This window comes from Balaenoptera borealis (assembly GCF_965194805.1).
Source record: "Balaenoptera borealis genome assembly, chromosome: 3".
NCBI classification, from domain to species: domain Eukaryota; kingdom Metazoa; phylum Chordata; class Mammalia; order Artiodactyla; family Balaenopteridae; genus Balaenoptera; species Balaenoptera borealis.
This window is the reverse complement of record NC_138866.1, coordinates 90442181-90459833: the sequence shown is the minus strand read 5'-3', so window position 1 is coordinate 90459833 and position 17653 is coordinate 90442181. Positions and strand designations below refer to the sequence as shown.

General features: G+C 42.0%; 1 protein-coding gene across 12 annotated transcripts in view; it reads left to right on the top strand.

The window, feature by feature from the left end:
* LOC309627148 (uncharacterized protein) overlaps positions 1-17653 on the top strand; it is a gene marked incomplete at both ends in the record, with an annotated part of 116526 nt that overhangs the window by 35538 nt on the left and 63335 nt on the right. The window contains one exon of one of the 12 annotated variants that reach the window (XM_082388865.1): positions 10177-17005. The exons of the other annotated variants lie outside the window; for them this stretch is intronic. Within the exon in view, the coding sequence (XP_082244991.1) occupies positions 16900-17005 (106 nt within the window). Of the gene's footprint in view, positions 1-10176; positions 17006-17653 lie in introns of those variants that run through there. 12 annotated transcript variants of the gene reach the window in all.

Here is a 17653-nt window from a genome sequence, read left to right as displayed (position 1 = left end):
CTGAGTTCTCTATTCAGTTTCACTGATCTGTCTATTTTTTCACCAACACCACACTGTCTTGATTATTATAGCTTTATAGTGAGTCTTAACATCAAGTAGTGTCAGCCCTCCAATTTTGTTCTTCTCTCTTGAATATTGTGTTGGTTATTCAAGGTCTATTGCCTTTCCACATAAACTTTAGAATCATTTTGTCAATATCCTCAAAATAACTTGCTGAGATTTTGATCGGGATTGCACTGAATCTATAGATCAAGTTGGAAGGAACTGACATTGTGACAATATTGTCTTCTTATCCATGAAGATGAAATATCTCTCCATTTATTTAGTTCTCCTTTGATTTTGTTCATCAAAGTTTTGTAGCTTCCCTCATATAGATCTTCTACATATCATATTAGATTTATACCTAAGTATTTAATTTGGGGTTACCAATGTAAATGGTATTGTGGTTTGAATTCCAAACTTTACTTGTTCATTTCTGGTATATAAGAAAATGATTATATCAGTTGATTAATACTGTTGTTCAGTTCAACTATGTCCTTACTGATTTTCTGCCTGCTGTATTTATCCATTTCTGATAGAGAGGTGTTGAAGTCTCCAACCATGATAGTAGATTTGTCCATTTCTTCTTGCAGTTTTAGCAGTTTTTGCCTCATATAGTTTGATGCTCTGTTGTTAGGTACATACAAGTTTAGGATTGTTATGTCTTCTTAGAGAATTGACCCCTTTATGATTATGTAATGCCCTTCTTTATCCCTGATAACTTTCTTTGCTTTGACGTCTGCTGTGTCTGAAATGAATGTAGCTACTCCCACTTTCTTTTGATTAGCAAGTTAGCATGGTATATTTTTCTCTATACATTTATTTTTTTAACATCTTTATTGGAATATAATTGCTTTACAATGGTGTGTTAGTTTCTGCTTTATAACAAAGTGAATCAGCTATTCATATACATATATCCCCATATCTCCTCCCTCTTGCGTCTCCCTCCCACCCTCCCTATCCCACCCCTCTAGGTGGTCACAAAGCACTGAGCTGTTCTCTCTGTGCTATGTGGCTGCTTCCCACTAGCTATCTATTTTACATTTGGTAGTGTATATATGTCCATGCCACTTTAAATTTTTATTTATTTATTTATTTATTATTTTTGGCTGTGTTGGGTCTTCGTTTCTGTGCGAGGGCTTTCTCTAGTTGCGGCAAGCGGGGGCCACTCTTCATCGCGGTGCGCGGGCCTCTCACTGTCGTGGCCTCTCTTGTTGCGGAGCACAGGCTCCAGACGTGCAGGCTCAGTAGTTGTGGCTCACGGGCCCAGTTGCTCCGTGGCATGTGGGATCTTCCCAGACCAGGGCTCGAACCCGTGTCCCCTGCATTGGCAGGCAGATTCTCAACCACTGCGCCACCAGGGAAGCCCTGTCCATGCCACTTTAAACTGGGTTTCGTGTAGACAACATACAGTTGGATCTTGCTTTTTGATCCACCCTGACAATCTCTGTCTTTTCATTGGTGTGTTTAGACCATTGACAATTCACAATGATTACTGATATAGTTGGATTATATCTACCATATTTGTTACTGTTTTCTACTTGTTACCCTTGTTCTTTAGTCCTATTTTTGTCTTCCACTATTTTTCTGCCTTTTGTGGTTTTAATTGTGGCTTGATTTAATTTAATTTTATATGATTCCACTTTCCCCCTTAGCATATTACTTATAGTTTTTGTTTTGTTTTGTTTTTACTTTTTTAAGTAGTTGCCCTAGAATTTGCAATACCCATTTACAGCTAATCCATGTCCACTTTCAAATAACACTATACCACTTTACATGGAGTGTGCGTACCTTCTAATAACCGAATAATCCTAATTCCTCCCATCCCTTGTATCATTGCTGTCATGCAGTTCACCTATATATAAGCATACATAAGAATATACATATATAGGCACACATAATCAAATACACTGTTGCTATTATTATTTTGACAAGCTCTTATCTGTTAGATTAAGAATAAGAAAAATAAACGTTTCTATTTTACCTTTCCTTATTCATTCTTGATACTTTTCCTTTCTTTATGTAGATCCAAGTTTCTGACCTATACCATTTTCCTTCTCTCTAAATGTTAAACTTCTCAACATTTCTTGCAAGACAAGTCTACTGGCAAAAATCTTCTTCAAGTTTTGTTTGTCTGAGAAGGTCCTTAGTTTTCCTTCACTTTTGAAGAATAATTTAATAAGGTACAGAATTCTGTGTTGGCAGGGTTTTTTCTCTCAATACCTTAAATATTTCACTCCACTATCTTCTTGCTTGCATGATTTCTAAGGAAAAGTTGTTTTCTGTAGTTTGAAAATGATATGCCTAGGTGTAATTTTAGGGGGAATATTTATCCTGCTTGGTGTTCTTTGAGCTTCCTGGTGTCTGGTGATTTGTGTCTGACATTAATTTGGGGAAATTCTCAGTCATTATTGTTTCATATATTTCTTTTGTTCCTTTCTCTCTTTCATCTCCTTCTAGTGTTCCCATTAAACACGTTACACCTTTTGTAGTTGTCCCACAGTCCTTGGATATTCTGTTCTGCTTTTTTTTTTTCCAGTCCTTGTTCTCTTTGCTTTTCAGTTTTGGAGGTTTCTATTGATATATCCTCGAGATAAGAGATTCTTTCCACAGCTGTGTCTAGTCTACTAATAAGCCCATCAAAGGCATTCTTCATTTGTGGTACAATGCTTTTGATCTCTAGCATTTCTTTTTGGTTCTTTCTTAGGATTTCCACCTCTCCACCTATATTGCCCATCTGTTCTTGCATGCTGTCTACTTTAGCCATTCACAGCCCTTAACATATTAATCACAGTTGTTTATATTCCCAATTTGATAATTCCAACATCCCTGCCATGTCTGGTTCTATGTTTACCTCTGTCTCTTCAAACTGTGTTTATTGCCTTTTAGTATGCCTTGTAATTTCTTATTGATAGCCAGACATGATGTACCCATAAAAGGAACTGCTGTACACAGACCTTCAATAATGTGGGGGTCAGTGGGAGAAGAGAGGGGAAAAGTTCTATTGTCTATGATTAGGTCTAATTCTTTTAGTGAGCCTTTGGACTGTGAACTTCACAGAGCATTTCTCAGTTTTTTTTTCTCCTCCCTTAGGTGGGACAGGATGGCTAGAGTGGACCACAGTTGATGATTTCACTTCTCTCACATGGAAGGCTAGCTCACTGGAGTTAGGTACTTTCCTCCCACCAGGTCAGTCAAGCTCTGATAACACTCCAGCAAGTTAGGCTCTAGTTAACTAGTTTCTCCTGAGGGCAGGCCTTGTTAAGAAGAACAGTGCACTCTAGCATATTTCAAAGTCATTCCTTTTCCTCTTGCCCTTCCTGAAACATGAGGGAGTTTTTCTCCAGTATTTACTGTGAGAAATTGCTTGGGCTCCTGGCCATAAAACCCACAAAAGACTGGGTCTCTTTGGAGTTTTTAACTCTCAGAGTTGTTCACACTGAGCTTCCAGCAATTGGTCAATTACAATTCAGATTTTCCCACCCCGGCCCTGGCTCCTGTGGTTGTTTCTGCTCACGAGTCTCTGCTCTGGTAAACTTTGGCTCCTTGTATTTGCCTGTCTGTCAGTCCAATCTTGTGGGCAGTGGTTTACCCTGTGTCCTCCTCTCTGCTACAGATTCAAGAGGAGTTGTTAATTTTTCAGTCTGTCCATGCTGTTACTTGTTGTTAGAATGGATTGGTGACTTCTAAGCTCCTTATGTGTGGAACTGGAACTAGAAATTCATGGAGATATTTTTTTAGATGCTTTGCATCCTGCCAGCAGGCCATTATAGGCCCCGACAGTGTGCCGGCTCCAGTGTGAGAATATGACCCCAGGAAACATGAGCATGGTGACCACATGGATGTTCAGAGACATCCTAAATTTAGACTATTCCATCCTATTATTCTCAGACATGAACTTGTACTTGTAGACCCATATGAACTGAATTTTAATTTAGGAAATAAGATTCCCATCAGCTTTTGTGACTTATAGGGTATTTGTCCTGCCTTTGCAGAGTTACTAGTCTGAAGAAATGAGATTATCACATATTAAACAAAGGACAATATGAAACATTAAATAATACCCTGAATTATTCCCCAAAAGAATTTGAGATGATGAATAAGGCCATTTTTAATTGTTTATTAGTGAGTAGTGGATTATGAATGCTGAAGCGGCTCAGGAAAAAGAAAGATCAGGGCAGAGTAGAGACCAAGGAACAGGGGGCTGTGCTTGAGCGGAGGGGAGAAGAGAGCTGGTTTTGGCTTTCAGAATTGCTATGACAATGATACTTGCCAATGAAGAAGCTGAAGGTTTGAGAAGAAGGGCTTTTTATCTCTTCCCAGAAGTCTTGGCCCCTGGGAGCAGAGAGGTTTGGAGTCAGTAGGTTCCTGCCTGTGCTTTGTCACAAGCTCAGGGGTTCCCTGAGTGGGCCATTCACCAAAGAAAGGAGGCTTCCACATGATTTGTGGAGTAGCTGTATTCCATCCTATTCCACCTCCATTTAGTCTCACAAAGGCCTCTTCTTCCTACATTGTTAGCACCCTTTTGACTTCCTGAAATGGTTCCTGCTCTTATCCTGGAGAACACCCTCAAGAGCTCCATCCAGCTCAGTTAGCCTTCATTTATTTTATGGGTCAGTTTTGTGAGGTGCCAGGGAATCTTTGTATTAGTTGCTACCCCTACTTTAGGGAGGAAGTCACTTTATGGGAGTGGAGTCACTCTCAAGTAATAGATGGCCACTGAGATTACTCTGAACCAAAGGTAAATGTGAAGAAGAAAGGACCAGCCAGTAACAAAATGGAATATCTACAGTAATATTGGGCAAACACTTAGATTATCTACCTCTTAGTGGGTTTTACAGGTAGAGCTGCTTCTAAGCAAAACAGGGAAGTAGGTGACATATGTTTCTGTGGTCTCCTATCTGGGTGTTTCCCCTACTAAGGGGCTTTCTTCCATCTACCACTTAAGTACCCCTTGCCTTTGCAGCTCTGTCACAGAATAATTGTTCTCACAGAAAATTCACATGTAAATTATTATCACAACCTCAAGAGTGAATTTTGTGGGATACCTTGCATTTTAATAGAAATCAAAATCTTGCAGAAGGAAGGGAAGGATGAAGTTCCTGTCTTCAGTATGTCAGCCTGGCCATAATTCCAAGCAAGAAAAGGGTCAAGGGCAGCTCTGGGCTCCTGGAAAAGAAGTCCTAATTAGATTGGGTACCCGGCATGAGCACAAAGAGGAGGGAGGGTGTTCCTCTGTTCAGTATATGGATTTCTTGGTCCCGCTTACTTGGGCAGCCCTGCTAGAGAATATTTACTTCTCCTTTTTAATCCTCTCCTCAGTATCTAGGCCCTTGGCAGAGGATGCCATCATTCCCAGCACTTGGATAACAGAATAAACCTAATGGAAGCAGAAAGGACCTCCCTCAGAACAGTCAGTGAGGCCTGGAAACGCCCTGGTGCCCAGTCCCTGTTCAAAGCTGTTTGTAGCCACAGGGAGAAGGCCTTGTCCTTGTCAAGTGTCACATTGACACGAGGCCTGAAGTGACACAAGAACCCAACCTACATACCTATACTTGACCATCCTCTTTGAGGAACCCCAGAAATGACTGTGGCCTCTTGCATGTTCAGATAAACCAGTTTAAAAATACTACATTGGAAAAAAAAAAAAAAATACTACATTGGGGGGGCAACCCTTGTCAACATCCGGTCTGCATCAGAATGCCTGAGTTGCGATATGTATCTTTGTTTTGTGTATTTATTTCCCTCTCCCCGCTGCTGTAAAGTCTTTTAGGGCAGGAGCAAGGTAGACTATACTTCCTGTCTTATCCATAATGCCTAACACCTTGTCTTGTACATAAAAATAGCATAAGTATCTGTTGGACAGATGAATGAATTGATAGAGCATCTTGTTTTAGAACCATTAGGTTTTTATGAAAGAGCAATATTCAAAAAATGCAATTCTTCTATGACATAACACAATCTCTGAACAAGTTATGGACAGGTACTCTTGAAGTTTGTGAAAGAAAGGTCTGCATAGAATTACGTAAGATTTGTCTACCTTATGAGATACTGTGGATTATTTTGTTTGAGAGAAAAAAATTACTCCCCACTTTATCTTTAAACTTCCTGCCGATATTAACATCTTTAACTCTAAGTGATGTTGTGGTCTGTGAGAACATTACTGTGGGTTGGTGTCTTGGGTGGAGCTAAAAGGCGTTGGCAATAATCCAGGGCCCTTTTCCAAGAAATATACTATGAACTTGAGGGAGAAAGAACAGAGGAATGGAGAGGGCCCTCGAGTAACCCACAAGTCATGGACCACAATTCCTGTGACCTGCCCTCCCACACACACACATACATACACACATAGGCCTGGCCCCTCACCCCTACTTGCTACTTATTGGAGCATGATAGAAAAGAATGATGCAATGACAGAAAAGTGAAAAAAAAAAAAAAAGAAGAAGAAGAAAGATTAGAATGTGTGGAACTTAAGAGTTAATGGACACTTGCTGAATTAAGACAGGAGAGAGTAGAGGGTCACAGCTGGCAGAGACTTGACTACGAAGGTAGGAGAGATAGGAGTGGCAAAGGAAGCTGGAGATGGGGCACAGGTGAGCAAGAAGCAGAGCATACCTGGGAAGTGGGGCGTGGGGCAGAGAGCCAGAACTGATGATGCCACCATGATAGATGAAGACCACTAAAGAATGTAGAGGGGAGCCCCGGTCCCCCAATAATGAATGTTTAGGTCTAATCAGCACAGAGCAACCCTGTGAAGTGAGGGCATTGAGTTGAGAGTTCCAAGATGAAGACAAATCACACGGAGCATATCCTAACCAGCCATTCTAACAGCAAAAAGACTATAGATAATACAAAGCAAGGAATTATCCGAAGGACATTTTAAAATAATTTTACAGATTTTATCCCATAAATATATATTCCCATTCCATTATGAACAAAAATCCCTATTGTAGCTATTATCTTCCTTTTTTCAATTTAGAATAGTAAACATATCTTTAAGAGTTAGATAAAAGGTTAAGACTCTGGGCTTTGGGAATGACTGAGCTCTAAAAAATTAAGTTTCTAGCTCTGCCACTTTTTAGTGGTATGACTTTGGGCAAATTACTTAATGCCTATCTCTAAGCTCTAATTTCCTTATCTATAAAATGGGGACAATAATATATACCTCCTATGATAGTAAGAAATAACATGAAAATGTACTCAGTGTATCACAGAGGGCTTGATCTCCAGAAAGGACTCAAGCTCAATCAATGGTAGCTTTTACTACCCACAGTCAGTGTCACTGATGGTAGTAGGTTGATGCTGGTAAACGTATTTGTCAGAGACTGAGGAAGGAGGTTGCGGGAAGATGTAGCTTCCCATTAACTTTGTCACTGATTGTTGGATAACTTTGGACCAAATGCTATTCTTTAATGAATGGGGGTGCAAAACATATTATGATTAATGACTGTCACAGCTGGTAGCCAGATGTTTACATAATTCCCTCTGTTTTAAAGCAAACATATCAGAGGAAAAGGCTTGAATGATAGAATTAGGCAAATTAAGTACAGTATTTTGGGAATGTATTTTGATTAGGCTAATATTAAAAATTAACATCCGTAAACCAGTAATCTAAATGAGGCAGTTTTTGGACACCGTGACTGGCAGAGGGAACCCGGCATAGGAGTGCATGTTTCCAGCAAAACCTTCATCAATTAAATCCTCCCCTGCAGAACAGAGAGAGTTAAATGTGTCTTTATTAGCCTCTAGTATAAAAGGGCAAATCATTTCTTTTAATTGAGAAAGGATAAAATGTTTTTGCTCTACACATGTATTTATGTTCTATTTTAGCATCATAATTATTTTTGCAGCTGTCAGAATTTCACACAACCTAACAGGAAAATAAATCTTGAGTCCAGACTGGCTCAATACTTTCCAGAGAAGTCCAGTAAATAAAAACTTCACAGTGACTGACTGACCTCATTCGAGTCAGAACTCCCAAGCCCAAACCCTAGAGTGAATGGGAAAGAGGTTAATTAGTTGGAAAAAAATTCATGGGATTTTTTTTTTAAGGAAACATTCTGAATCGAGGTGATTAAAACAACACCAAACGGATAAAGGGTAGAACTGAGAGAGGACAAGTTTTGCATAATTGAGTATCTTGATTATGTGGGGAAGATGGGAAAGAAATCTTGCTATTCTGGTCTTGAACTACTAAGTCCTGAAAACGCCAAGAGGGAGAGTCACCAAAGTCAGAAGTGAAGCTGGAAGTATGGCTGAGCTGTCCACAGATGGAGTGCATATGGTCTCTGGAGGGTTTTTATCAGTCATGTGGGTGAGAGAGGTGAGATTCTCTAGTAATTACGTTTATTTTTAGGATTTATAGTTAAGTCAGGAAGCTGAATTCATTCATTTGGCACATATTTGTTGATAGACACTTGTTGGCACTGCACGTGCCCTCAGTGAGCTGCTAACCCAAAGCTGCAAAGGGGTGATCCAATAGGGAAGCTGTGGTAGATAGAATAATGGCCCCTCCAAAGACACCTACATCTTACTCCCCAGAACCGACATATATATGTTATGTTGCATGGCAAGGAGGAGATTAAGATCTGCAAATGGAACTTAGGTTGCTGATCAGGTGATCTTAAAATAGGCATATTATCCTAGATTATCTGTGTGGGCTCAAGGTAATCACAACGCTTCCTACAAGATGGAAAAGTGAGGCAGAAGAGCCAATGTCAGAGTGATGCCAAATGAGAAAGACTCAACTTTCCGCTGCTGGCTTTGAAGATGGAAGAGGGCGTGAGCCAAAGGAAACAAGTGACCTCTAGAACCCGGAAAAGGCAAAGAAACAGATTCTCCCATAGATCCTCTAGGAGGACTACAGTTCTCTTGACACCTTGATTTTAGCCCAGTGAGATCCATGCTGGACTTCTGACCTCCAGAACTGCAAGATAATACATTTGTGTTATTTTGAGCCACTACGTTTGTAGCAATATATTATGGCAGCCATAGGAAACTAATATAGATACCAAGGCAGTGGGACAGGAAGGCAGCCCAAAATCACAGCAATAAGAGGAACAGAAAATGTCCTAGGAAAAGCCAATGTTTCTTCTGAAAAGGAAAGTTCACCGGCAACTCCCATTTGAATTTCTTAAGAAAATTCTCTTCACACGTAGTCATCAATCCTAAGGTGACAGATTCTAGAGCTGATTGCTTATATACCCTTTCCTTTTTTAAAGGGTCTAAGGTCATTTCCTTGACACTGATTTAAGGGGTAAGATTGTGGGTAGGGAACAACTTCAAGTGGGGAAGGACAATTGTTTCCCTACATAACCCAGTCACATTGCCTCCAAACTTGCTTATCTTTCTGCTCTTTCCAAACCAGACCTTTCATACCTACAGACTTCATGGGGGTTAGGCCAGAACAAGAGTTGTGCTACACACTACTGTTCCTATTATCATTTCGTGTCCCACCTAGCCCTCCCTGCTTCGCCACTGTCCGGGACCACCCGCTGGGCAGATCCTCTACAACCCAACAGGAAATCCCCAATGCCCATCTTGGAGGTGAAGTGCGGCCAACACTGATTGTCTGTGGGAATGCCATTTCTTCCCTGCCCTTTCAATATTCTTATGCCACTCCTGCGATCACTGCCAATCTGTAGAAAATGACAGGATAAATTTTTGTGAAGGACTGAATTTGCATAACTTGTTGTTTGTTGTTTGTTGTTGTGGGGGGAGGGATTCTGACTTTTATAAGCAATTTGTATGCATTTTATTGGAGGGTACTGAGCTAGATTCATCCCACTCACTCACTATCCTGGCATTGCTATGCATGTGCTGTCGGGGCTTAGCATGAAACGATTTTCTTTGTTCAGATTTGGGTTGCTGTCTCTGCTTGCAAATTATTTTTCACCAAGAATCCCCTCCCTTCCCCTCCCCTCGCCTCTCTTCCCCTCCCCTCCCCTCCCTTCTCCCCTCCCCTCTCTTCCCCTCCCCTCCCCTCCCTTCTCCCCTCTCCTCTCTTCCCCTCCCCTCCTCTCCCCTCTCCTCCTCTCTCCTCCCCTCCCCTCCCTTCTCTCCTCTCCTCTCTTCCCCTCCCCTCCCCACCCCTCCCATCCTTTCCCTTCCCCTCCTCTTCTCTCTCTCTCTCTCTGTCTCACACACACACACACACACACACACACACACACACACACACACACGAGATTAAACACATTTTTCCATTGCAAAGTTCAGGACCCATTAATACCTTTTCCAAGTTCAGGGCTCTTGGAAAGTTCAGGGATAAGTCTTCTTCATTTTGGTTCCTGATCATCACCCAGCCATTGTGTTCTGCTAAACAAAATGAATTACTAGAGGAGGAGCCCAGGTCTGTGTTTTAATAGAGCCTGATGTCTCCAATTTAGTTCTATTGACATTTTGGGCTGAGTAATTATTTGTTCTGTGGGGGCTGTCCTGAGCATTATAGGATATTTAGCAGCGTTCCCAGCCTCTACCCACTAGATGCCAGCAGCAACACCTCCCCAAGTAATGGCAGTAAAAAATGTGTTCAGATACTGCCAAACATTCCCTGATGGGCAAAAATCACTCCAGGGTGAGAACCAATTGGAGTAGAGAGATCAACACACCCAACTGCAAGCAACTTGTTAAGACAGCCTCCAAAATAGTGAACAGACTCAGCTGTTCACCCAGCTGTGTGGCCCACCTGTGGCCAATTACTTTGACGAGATTATTGAGTTACAGGCTTCGGCATGTGGGCTCAGCTCCAGGCAACTGTATGCGCTCTGTGGGTTGGCGCCACTGGTGGCATTGGGTTACACACAGTCCACTCTACTTTTCAGCTGCTGGAAGGCAGCTCAGTTACTTGCTAACTGACAGTGATGACAGTTCAAACCAACCGTATGACCCCAACACAGTTGAGTGTGCTACGTAGAAATAACCATAGTCACTTTCTGCGCAAACTATTAGTGTTGGTGGCGCTGGTGTTGTTATTATTTATAAAAGAAAAAAGTTCCCAAACTCGGGAAATGACATCGATTTCATTGACTTCTTTAACAACTATAGATCTGCCTTTTCACTGGCTGCTGTGTGTCCTGACGGCATGTTCAATAAGACACGTTCAAGTCCAAGTTCATCATCATTCACCTCCCGCACAGCAGTTTTTAAATCTTTCCAATTTTTATTAGTTCTTTCTGTTAACCTCGACTTGCAATAGCACACACATGAGGTGCCTAATTCAATTATCTTCCTTCAAATCTTCCAACGTACAATTATCAAATTACTCTTCCTAAATCAAAGGTTGGATTAAAAATTCTATTGAAAACCATGAAATGGCTTCACTAACTATTGATTTCAAATTTTGTAGCTCAGCATTTGGGGTTTTCCAATATTCACCTTCATAGCCTGTATTTTTCCCTCTTTCTTTGTCCTTCCTTCCTTCCCCCTGTTTCTCCAATGTTATCTCCTAACCAAGTATTTCTCAAAATGTGGTCCATGGTTCACTTGAAAAAGAATCAACAAAGATACTTTTTAAAATGCAGATTTCTAGGCCTAGCCCCAGATTTCTAGGGATAGGAACTGATTATCTCAAAAAAGTGAAATATCTTAAGATCCAGCTCAAACGAACGTCTCTCTTTAAAATACTTAGTGCTCTTCTTCTGGTACTTATTCTAACTTGGAGGGGGAAGGAGATGAGGGAGGAGGGTAGCTACAATTTTTGTGACAGGGACTGCGCTAGGCACTTTACATTGACTATTTCATTAAATCTTTGCAATATCATTATTCACTTTATAGATGTGGAAACTGCGTCTCAGAAAGGTTTATTTACTTGCCAGTGATTACATTTACAGCATAGGGGAGCTTTTCACTCCAAATTCACAGAGTCAATGCTGACCTCACTCAGACTTCATTCTGCTCTTTCTACACTTGTCTTTTTTACTTTTACTTTAAACTTTTGTGTATAAGGCCTTGATAAAATGGCTCTGTGGAAAGAGCATTGGACTTAGATTCAAACTGGTATCTGCTTGAATCCTGGCCTTGGCATTTTGGGGTTTCTTCTAGTTGTCCCTAAGGTATGGCCATCTGCCTCTTGTTCAGAGCACAGCCAGACAGTGAAGGAGGGATGGAGCCGAAAGTTGCACAGGGCAAGTCCCTGCTGTCTTTTAAGGAAGATACCTGGAAGTTTCCACGTATGACCATGTTTACTTGTAGGAGTCACAAATATGAAAAAATAGGCCAGATAGCCAGAGATGTTTTTCAGAGCTCCTCTTAAGACCTTGAAAAGAAACCGGATAGGAAAGATCTCCCCAGTTCCAGTCAGGCTGCATCCATATGTGAGAGTAGAACCATTCCCAAATAGTTTCCAACTAAAATTTTATTTTCACTGATCATCTGTTGCCTGCCTTCCTGGTGATGAAATGCAGTGAGGGCACCCCTGCGGCGGTGTCACCAGATGGTGTCGTCATGTAGATGGACAGTTCCTGCTTAGGTCCTCTGAAAGGGGACAGGGGAAACATTTCTGCAACAGGTCCTTCAGTGGAGCAAAATATGAAATTAATTCAAGAATTTGTTACTTATACCCATTTTGCTCCCAAAACAGATTTGAGTAAGCTTTCAATAAAAGGCACAAGTGCAATAGATCTGTTAGAACCAAGATAAAGGAACAAGTGCCATAGAATGAAGGGTGATTATATCTATTAATTACAAACATTTTAGATAATAGCTACATTTATGGAAGCGTATCATGCACGTGGTTAAGTGCACTGTTCTTAGCACTTGTGTCATTTCATTTAATTCTCACAACTCTATGATGGTAGCTCTTGGTATTATTTGCAGTTTATGGTAAGGAACTGAGTACAAAGAGGTTTAGTGACCAGCTCGTAGTCGTACGTCAGTAATACATACACACAGCATAGCTGAGCCAGGATTTGAACCAGACAGTCTAATCCAGGACATGGGTTAGGCAGAGAAGTCCATCAGACAAGGTTGGCATCCCTGCTCTTCTACTTACTAGCCAATGACCTCGGCAAGTCACTTCACTTTGTTAAGCTTCAGTCTATTCATCTGTAAAATGGGGATAATGATATTTGCCTGTTGGGTTTGTGGTGAAGACTAAAAGAGACAATGTGTAAAGATGTGTAGTAATGTGACTGGCACAATGTAAGTGTGAGAGACACTGTGCTACATTCTACGTGTAACCCTTTGTTATCTCCTTTGAATAACACTCTAATAATGTTCCAATAATCTAATAGTAAGAAAATGTTAGATTACTAGCTATGGAACTATGAATTTTTTTCTTCTTTCCAATGTCATTTGCAAAGGACATCATCTGTCTCTCACCATTTCGTTCTGGCAACATAGTGCTAGGGTTGTATCCTTGTAGGAATGACAAAACTTTAAAAATTAAGAGGAATATTCCAGAGGTTCAAACTGGACAAAAGAGAGGCAGTGATAGGATGTGAACTAATAACATGGAGCAGACTGAGTGTCTGTCAATTTTCCTTACTGAGTATGCAAATCCTCAATAAAGCTCATCAAATACAAAAGTAGGATTTAGCTGGTACAGCCCAGCGCCTCTTCACTGTGTGCTTTTGAAATGAACTCTTCTTTTTGTTAAGCCAATAAATAACAAACTCCCCGAGTGTCCTCAGAACCGTAAGAAAGAGTGACATTGTCATTCAGGGCTGCCAAGAGTGACATTGTCATTCAGGGCTGCCAACACAAAGAAAGGAAGGGGCACAAAAGCCAACCAGCCATTGATTATGTGGAGGGTTGGTCCTGTTACAGAAATCATTGAGCAGATGTCACCACTGGCCTGAAAACACTGGTATGTTATTGTGCTACAGAAAGACACAATGATGTGTAACAAGCCTCTGCTTAATTATTTGAAAAGCCTTAAATCCAAGCATTGTGTGTGTGTGTGTGTATGTATGTGTGTGTGTGTGTGTGTGCATGTACACATGTGCGTGTGGTTAAATTAAATAAAACTCAGTGGGCAAAAAATATCATACACCTTCCAGATTAAATTCTGTTTCTGCAGACCTGGGTTGTGAGCTGTCCACTTGGTGCTGTTCTGAGAGTTACTGAACATGTCAAGGGTCAAGCAGGAGCAGATGGGCTGAGGATACAGAGCACCCTTCGCCTTACTTGTTGGGAACTAGATCTTAATTAGACTAGTCCAGGAGGGCCCCAGGCTCAAATTACTAGTTAATCTAATAGAGTGCTTTCTCTTAGGGAAAAAGTAAACATAATGTGCAGTGAAACCCTTGACCTGATGCTCCTACCGAAGGGAAGAGGCAGTGTCCCAGGGAGCCTCCTTGAGCCTCGCGGGAACTTGCTCAGTTCAGGGTGTTAAATGGATGCTTCACTTCCTTTTCTCCTCTCCTGCGTCTCTCATCTCCTTTTTCCCCCTCTTTCAGACTTTCCTTTCTTCATTTCATCTTTGCCTTCTCTTTTTTCCTTCTCTTCTTTATCCTTCCTTCCTTTTTCTATTCCATTTTTTCCCCTTTCTCTCTTTCCTTACTTTTGAAGGATCCCCTAATTTGTACTATGTATCCAGGGGAAGCAACTAAGAAGTTGGGGGCGTAACCCAAGTGCTATGATCTGAATGTTTGTGTCCCTCCCCCAAAGTTCATATGTTGAAAACCTAATGCCCAGGGCTTCCCTGGTGGCTCAGTGGTTGAGAGTCCGCCTGCCAATGCAGGGGACACGGGTTCGAGCCCTGGTCTGGGAAGATCCCACATGCCGCGGAGCAACTAAGCCCGTGAGCCACAACTACTGAGCCTGCGCGTCTGGAGCCCGTGCTCCGCAACAAGAGAGGCCGCGATAGTGAGAGGCCCGTGCACCGCGATGAAGAGTGACCCCCACTTGCCACAACTAGAGAAAGCCCTTGCACAGAAACGAAGACCCAACACAGCCAAAAATAAATAAATAACCCAAAGTTTAAAGAAAAAGAAAAAGAAAAAGAAAAAAAACATTGGTGTCTGGGTCCCAGCCCCAGAGATTAAAAAAAAAAACAACTAATGCCCAAAGTGATGGGGTTAGGAGGTGGTACCTTTGGGGAGGTGATTAGGTCATGAGAATAGAGCCCTCATGAAAGGGATTAGTGTTCTTACAAAAGAGGCTCCAGAGAGCTAGCTCACCCCTCTTCCCCCATGTAAGAATATGGCGAATAAGAAGTCTGCAACCCAGAAGAGGGCTCTCACCCAACTATGCTGGCACCCTGATCTTGAACTTCTAGCCTTCAGAAGTATGAGAAATAAATCTATGTCGTTTCTAAGCTACCCAGTTTGTGGTATTTTTTAATAGTAGCCTGAATGGACTAGGACATCAAGCCAACTTGAGATCCAGGCCATTCTAACCATTTACCGGGTTTGCATTAAAAATTCATTCTATTCAAGTTAATTCCATTACTTAGGCACATCATGCTGTGTCCCTCCAGGTCAGCATTCATTGTGACAAAATAAAACACATTGTGGTATGATTTTATTGCATCCGGTGACACACATGAATAACTTGGAGAAAACCAAAGAGCTCTTCTTTCTTTAAAAGCTTCCCAGTTCCTAGAATTAATACAAATTTATTATAGCTGGTGTGCGGGACTCCTTGGTTTTACAGTTCCTATAATTCAAAACATCTACAGTGTGTTTGTTAGCAGAGGTAGACTTAACGGTGAGCCAAAGGCAGAAAAATCATGTCAAAAATTATGCTTTAGTAAAAGGCCTCGGTGTAACTTGCCGTGTGGTCTCAATTCACACACACACACAAAAAGTTACAGAAAGAACATGGTGCTTTCACAAGCTGTAATCACTCCAGAAATCTACACAGTTCTCCCGGATATCACGGGACTCTGCTTCAGGCCTGACATGGTTTTGTTAGTAAGAGGTAGTCCCCTGGGACTGCCTACAGCTGAGTGAGTGATGATTTTTCCCTCCAGCATGGCAAGCTACTGGAAAGGGCTGCTTAGCTACTGTGAGGGTTTGGAGAGGTATTTGGGGAGAAAGCAAAGTTTTAAAAGGGTTGAGTAGTCTTCTGAGATTGCAGTCTTTCCTGCCTGCCAGGAAAGCTACACCATTTCATCTGTTAAGGGAGGTCATCAAGAAGACGTGACTGCCCCCTGGTTTGACCCGAAAGCTGGACCGGGGCATTTGAAGGCTCCTCACCCCTCCCCCTGGTTTTGGAATGTGCCTTCGCTTGCCTTCCCTGCTCTTTGCTCCCAGAAGCTTCCCAAGGACACAGCCTTGAGTGAATAATGTGCTGATGAGACTATTTGGACTGTGTACCTGACTGAACCCAGTTAAGGCTTCTATATAGATTTTTTTTTTTTTTTTTTTTTTTTTGGCTGTGTTGGGTCTTCATTTCTGTGCGAGGGCTTTCTCTAGTTGCGGCGAGCGGGGGCCACTCTTCATCGCGGTGCGCGGGCCTCTCACTATCGCGGCCTCTCTTGTTGCGGAGCACAGGCTCCAGACGCGCAGGCTCAGTAGTTGTGGCTCACGGGCCCAGCTGCTCCGCGGCATGTGGGATCTTCCCAGACCAGGGCTCGAACCCGTGTCCCCTGCACTGGCAGGCGGACTCTCAACCACTGCACCACCAGGGAAGCCCTTCTATATAGATTTTTAAGGTTCTGGCAGGCAGGCGTGGAGATCGGCTTGTCTTGCGGCCACAAAAGACAAGACTCTAAAGTAAGTTCCCTTGCTTCTTAAACCTTCCACCTACCAATCTGGAGTAATCTGCCTCTTTCTTAAATCTCACCCTGCCCGCCACCTACTGGTTGGGGGCTGGGTTTCAGATTACACCCGGGAGGTTCCGGAGGAAGTTTGAGAACTAACGTCATCTTAAAAATATTATTTTGATCCCAGACCATACCATGTTTCTGGCTAAATGTTACACTTGACAAGCTTTACCCAAATTACCATACACAGTCACATACTGTTTGCAGCTGATTCCATTTTTAGCAATGTCAAAGGGAAGAAGGAATCTCTGGACGGTGAGTACATTCGATACGCCTAATACTGCTCTCAGAAGGTCAGCTCCACGCATGCCCTTCCCACAGACCAGCATTCCCCAGAGCTCTTCAAATAGCTCCCTCCTGCATGAAAACCCTCTAGGCTCTGCCAAGTTTCCCCTCCCAGTGCCTGAGCCCTCTCCTCCTTCAGGTCTAGAAGGAAATATAGATGGTCAGCATTTTGGCTGGCTTTGTTCCCCACGGTGCCCTCTTCCGTCCATGATAGAGGGCTGCTAATTTGCCAGTCTCAGCACTGGAGCTAGAGAAGGGGAAAGAAGTGTGACAACTGTGGCTGCAGTCTGTGTGTGTGTGTGTCTCTGTGGACCTATGTAAGTTGTGTGTGTTCCCAGCCACAGGCTTTATGGAATTACTTTTGCATAAAGCCACAGGGTAGGATGAATTTTAGGCTTGGGGAAGAAACAGAGCCTGAGCATCAAAGGTCATAGCTTGTATTGGAAACCTTTTATATGCTAACTGGAAGCGTCACTTTTTTCTTTCGTTGTTTGCAGTTTTACTATGAAATATTACGTACAAAAGAATAAATATAATGAATATAAATATGTGAATGAACATAACAGATATATATACATATATAATATGTATGTGTGTCTATATATATGTGTGTCCATA